The sequence below is a fragment of the Merops nubicus genome, unplaced genomic scaffold (genome assembly GCF_000691845.1).
Source record: "Merops nubicus isolate BGI_N331 unplaced genomic scaffold, ASM69184v1 scaffold16432, whole genome shotgun sequence".
Lineage (NCBI taxonomy): Eukaryota > Metazoa > Chordata > Aves > Coraciiformes > Meropidae > Merops > Merops nubicus.
In genome coordinates, this window is record NW_008595825.1 from 11,473 (window position 1) to 17,372 (window position 5,900).

The 5,900-nt window shown below is 50.2% G+C and overlaps 1 protein-coding gene across 1 annotated transcript in view; it reads left to right on the forward strand.

The window, feature by feature from the left end:
• LOC103769031 (calcium/calmodulin-dependent protein kinase kinase 1-like) overlaps positions 1-5,900 on the forward strand; it is a gene marked incomplete at both ends in the record, with an annotated part of 11,626 nt that overhangs the window by 3,609 nt on the left and 2,117 nt on the right. The window contains one exon of the mRNA XM_008936204.1: positions 3,613-3,700. Within this exon, the coding sequence (XP_008934452.1) occupies positions 3,613-3,700 (88 nt within the window). The remainder of the gene's footprint in view (positions 1-3,612; positions 3,701-5,900) is intronic.

Sequence of the window (5,900 nt, forward strand, 5' to 3'; positions counted from 1 at the left end):
TGAGGGGTTGAGGGATGAGAAGTTTTGGTATTGGCAGAGGAGCCCCACAGGAGATAATGACACTCAGTGTGTGCTCAGGCTCTGCCACTGAGCCACCACACCTTGCCCTTCATGTCTTGGCCACCCCTTGGCCCTCCCTCCATCTCCAGACCTCTGGTGACTTCTTGTCAGGGATTAATTTGTTTCTTCTGGTTGCTGTGAAATGAAATAGCCAAAGCTGGACTCTTTTATTTCCCTTCCCAAATAAGCACAGTGTTAACACAAAGAATTTTTTACCTTCTGGACCTTCCTCCTCATTCTAATAAAAAAGTGGAGTTAAAATGACTTGATTTAAAATAAGATGAAGAGATGAAAACTGGAGCAGAAAGCACACCTGGTATTAGAGGAGAAGGGAGGGATGTTGTCAGGCAGCCTGTGATATGTGATATGATAGATTGTATCTATCATCTTTTACACAATTTTTTTGTGAGCTGCTCACTGGAATGTCAGACACCCCCAGTGGAGGGCTGGGCCTCTGCCTTGGCAGTCCCAGGCTTCCTCCTGAGTCTGCAGACAGCAGTGGGCACTCAGGCTGCCCTAGTTTAGACCTCTGCAGCAGATGGGGTGACTCTGAGGGCTCTGAGGCTGCATCCATCACCTCCCCCCTGACTGAAGCCCAACCACTGCAGACAGCTTGGCAGGAGCCACCTCTGCTCACCTGGTGGAGCCCACCCTGAGGATTCTGTGCAGCACAAGGTCAGGCCACTGGTTAGGTGGCAGCCCCAGTGGTGGGTTGGGGGCAATTCTGGCAAGCCAGCACCCTGCTCTTGGTGAGGTTCTACAGCTAACCAGCCTGCAGGTGTTGGGACTATGAAACCTGGTGCTGCTACGTGGTCCTGTTCCCACCAAAACCCAGTGCTTGGTCTCCACAGCACTGCAGCAAAGAGGAAAATAGTTGATGTTTCTGTGGCAGCCTCCTCAATGCCTGCCTGGATCCTGGCAGAAAGCCCATCCTCCCTCAGCCATCCTGTGTTTGGGTTTGCAGGCAGCTCACAAGTGACTGCTCCCATCTGTCTCTGCAGTGAGTTATTAACTTTTAATGGGCTGGCTGGGTTGTGCTAAGAACCTTCTCTTCATTCAGACATTTCCTTCAGTGGTAATTGGGCTGTGTGATTTATTTGGATTTCTCAGTGACCTGCTCTCTAAAAAGAGCTGCAGCACCCCTGGGGAAGTGGTTGGAGGGACAGAGTTACTGGGTGTTGGTGGCTGTGTAAACTGCATCTATTAGTTAGATAAAGGCAGTTACAGAGCTGCCCATAAAGCTGGAATTCACTGGACTGGATCCACCCTGACCTCCCACAGCATTAGCACCTCACTACAGTTAGGAATATTTTGGTTTCAATTTATTTCACCATGGCTACAGGAGACACGTTCCTGTTTGCAGCCAGTCCATGGAAACAGCCCTTGCCTGTTTCCTGACAACCTCCAGGGCAGAGCTGGAGCTGACTGTACTGGTGGCATTGTCCCTTCCCTTCCCCTGGAGACATGGGGGTAAATATTTACTGCTCTGGAGTTCTCATGCATGTCAGCGAGTCCTTGGCATGACAGAAGGTAGATGGGGTGAGCTCACACCCTGACAGTCCTGGCATGACTGAAAAGCAAGCTGGAGAAGGTTCTGTCCAGACATGTACTAAGAGAGCCAGAAGCTCTGTGTGGTTCCTCCTGGGGAAGAGCTGAAGTCCAGGGCAACGTTCCCTGACCTGCAGGCACCCTGTGAAATGATCTGTGATGCTGGCAGCCCTCCCAGATGGGTGCTGAGCTGTGTGATGCTGGGTGTTTTCCTGGGTGCTGTGACAGAGCTATGACTGTGAGAAATTCCAGACAGTGCAGGCTTCTCAGATGAGAAATGTGTGCACAGAATGGAGAGAAGGAACAACAGAGGCAGGATGAGTGATCTGTTGAACGTCCATAACCCACCTGACACTTCATGATCCTGTTTACAGGGCTTGTTGAGGGTGCTGAGCCCCTGGCCCAGGCTGCCCAGAGAGGTGGTCGCTGCCCCATCCCTGGCACCATCCCAGGGGAGGTTGGATGGGGCTCTGAGCACCCTGCTCTAGCTGCAGATGTCCCTGCTCAGTGCAGGGGGGTTGCACTAGATGATCTTTACAAGTCCCTTCCCACCCAAACCAGCCTGGGATTCTTTTCTTTATTAGACTAACCCTGTGTTGCAGAGAAATCAGCTGAAAAATAGCTGAAATGTTAGAAATGTTAGGTGGTTGCACATCCTGTTTCTTGTCTTTTAAATAAAGCTGTCACCAGTGAAATCTGATGTCTTTAAAAACACCATCTCACCTGCCCCTCAGCGTGGTCCTCCCTTGTCTGCCCTGCTAAAGGCACTGTCACTCCCTGTGGCTGTTCCTCTGTGCCTGGAGCTCCTCTCAAGAGCAGCACCATCCTTCCCATTCCCACCTAAACCATCACCAGCAGTGCAGCCTAGGGAGAAGCCTCTGAGGACTCATCCTGCCCTGCCCCTTGTCTGGGCTGTGTTGCCTCTGTGCTGAAGACCCCTGACACAACAACTGGGTGGATGGTTGGGCTTGATGACCTTAGAGATCCTTTCCAACCTTAATGGTTCTGTGGTTCTATGAACTCTGAAAGTGTCCAGACTTTAAACCAAGCCTGCTCTCCAACCCTTCCCACTGAACAAGCAGCATTCCCTTGGAGTTCAAACTCCCCTAACCAAAGTCCACATAAAGCATTCATAAATTATTCAACAGCAGCTCTGTTTTCATCAGACTCTTAATATCCCTTACTGTGATGTGATCTTCATTTGGGTCTGTGAGCATTCAGTCCCTTGGGGGGTGCAGAGGAGGTGGGCACAGCACCTTGTCCTCATCCATCTTTTCAGTCTGAAATCCAGCCCTGCTGGGGAATGACATTTTATGCTGCCAAGTCCCTTCTCCATGCAGAAACACAGCTCCATTTGTGATGCAGACTTCCAACTGCCTAACACAATCCTGTCATAGGCTGGCATTTTATTTCAGTAGCACTTTGGAGAGGTCAAGAGTGTTCCAGAGACGTTGACTGCATCGTGAGCAACACAAGTCCTTGAAGCCTTTGGTCTAGAGGGCCAGACTGCAGGGCCAAGGACCTGCAGGATGATGGGAATAAGGTGGCTTCTAGGTTCAGGCACTCTAGAATTTACATCTTGGAAATAGTGTTCAATAAATTAAATGGATTTCTCTTAGTCTCAGCTGTTCATTCCCTCCTTATGGCACCCCAAAACTGAGCTATGCAGGTAGGAAGTATGGAGTGACTGAACATGGCAGCAATTTAATTAGCAAGACCTGAGTTTAGCTGGGAACTTGGGTGTCAAATGTGGTCACTCCTGGTGTGACTCCAGCAAATCAAGTTGTGCTGTTCTCCTGTCACAGAGCCCAGCTCTAGTTCTGCTCTGGGTAACACTTGTCCCAGAGTCTGTCCTCTGAAATTCCCCTGTACTAACGTGGGCTATTGTATTGTGGTGTCTTTTCAATGGTCCTTAGCTCCATTCAGCTGATCTCTTGTCCTGCACGTTGAGGGGAGCACTCACCAGTCCCTGGCTCACTGTGTGCTGCTGTTTTCCTTTCTCAGGGCACAGATCAGTGAGGAGCTGAAGGAACTGATCCTGCGTATGCTTGACAAAAACCCTGAGACGAGGATCACAGTCCCTGAAATTAAGGTAAGGTGGAGGTTGGTGGTATTTTTCTCAGTGGATTTTGTTGTTCCTTTGGTACCCTCTAATGGGGCAGAGCTGTTCCTGGTGTTTGGTTTTGGAGCCCTCTCTGGCACGCTGCCTTGGAAAGGGGGAGTGCTTGTTCTGCAGCATGTAACAGCTCTGTCCCTGCTGCTTGCTTGGGGAATATTGACAAAAGCTTTCTTGTTTCCTTATTTAAATGAAAATGACTCAAAAGCTGGCTGATCTACAGTGAAGCCTTGGGAGAATCCTCGTGGGGACTGCCAGCTGCAGAGCCTGTGCTCTCAGTGTTGGACCTACAAGTGTGTTCCTGCCCTGGTGCCTGCGTGGTCAGCAGCCTGGAGGCAGCACATTTATCAGCTGGACTTTGGGGATGCTTCTTAACACAGAGACAGACTAAAGCTGGTAGAGAACAATGCTTTGCAGGGGTTGGCTTCATTCTGGGTTTGCCTGAGCTTTCTGTCCTCCTGTCACCCCTTGCTGAGAGCTTGGACCTGTTGGAGACACTCATGATTTCCAGACATCCATCAGCATCCTCTGCAGGGCACAAACCTCTTCTTTGCTTTGCCTCAGGCCACCACCAACACATTTACCACCATAGCTAACAGTAGGACAGAAAAAAAGGTGACATCCCTCCCCTCCATGCCTAGAAGGCCACAGCCTCCCTGGTGGGAAGTCCTTTGGAGCTGTATTTAAGGGATTTCACTTGGCAGCTCTTGCAGCTGCTTCATGTGGAGCCCTGGTAAGATCCAGCAGAGCTGGGTGCTGGGTCTTGCCCCAGGCTGTGCACTGAAGGTCCTTGTTGTGCTGGAAGACTTGTGTTCAGTGCTGAAAGAGCCACGTGTCTCCAATGCCAGCTCTAACACAGCTTTCCTCTTATTCACCCCCAAGGAAACCATCCCCTGAGAGGCAGTAGGAAAAGAGCAGCTTTCCTCTGCTCTTCCCTCAAGTAAGATGATGGCCAAGCAGCTTCATGGCAGAGGTGGTGCAAGCCAGACAAATGTTCTTCTGCTGGCAAGCATTAGCTTGGTGCTGCTGCTCATACATGATCATTTATAACTCATAAATCTCTGTCTGCATTGAAGAGAAACATGGCAAAAGCTGGAAGGAGGTGGAAAATTTCTCTAAGGGGGATAAGCTGGACAAATGTCTTAACAGCTCTGCCCAAGTGGGTTTGGGATTGCTGTTCATCATCCAAATAAATCAAGCAAATGGTTTTGTCTGAGGGACATTGAACATATGTTGAGACCCAGTTCTCTTCCCAGCTGAAATGTTTGCAGGCCACAGGTAGGCTGTAGGGCTTAGTGCTGTCAAGGGTTAGACTAGACAAATGACCTTGACTATTAACCCCTCTGCCTTCCCAAAGGGAAAAAGGGAGAGAGGCTTGGGAACTGGAAAAGAAAATGAAACAGCTTGAATGAAAATAATAACAGCACAACAAAATCTGTACCAATAGATACAAAGCCAGCATCAAACCCTGCCCAGCTGATGGCAGCTAATGTCACTGTCACCATCACCACTGGTGTTGCAGGAGCATGAGGTCTCACTACTTAGACCCAAATACTCCATTCTGAGCACCCAACCCCTTGTTTGTGCAGGAGCAGAAAGGATCTTGGTTCTCCAGATAGCCAGCACGGGTGAGAGGTGTGCATGGGAGACAAGAAGGTGGAAATGCTCCAGATAACTCAGGTTTTGAAGACATTTCAAGCTTGGTTCAGAGTGTGCCAGGTTCTTCTGAGATGCCAGTTGGTGGTGGGGGGTGTGGGAGCACTGGGCTTTGGGGGATGTCATCTGGCCAGGCAATGATTGTCTCCTGGCCCTCAGTCAGGCCTTTGGCTCCATCTCCCATGGCATCCTGCTGGAGAAGCTGGTGGCTCATGGCATAGACAGGTGGACTCTGGCTGGATGGCTGAGCCCAGGGAGTTGTGGGGAATGGAGTTAAATCTGTTTGGAGGCCTCATGAGCTGTGTTCCCCAGGGACCAGTTTTGGGGCCAATCTTCTTCAACCTCTTGATCAATGATCTGGATGAGGGGATCGAGTGCACCCTAAATTCACAGACAACATCAAATTGAGTGGGAGTGCTGATCTGCCCGAGGGTCTGGAGGCTCTGCAGAGGGATCTGCTTGGATCCATGAGCTGAGATCAACTGCATGAGGGTCAACAAGGCCAAGCACCAGGTCCTGC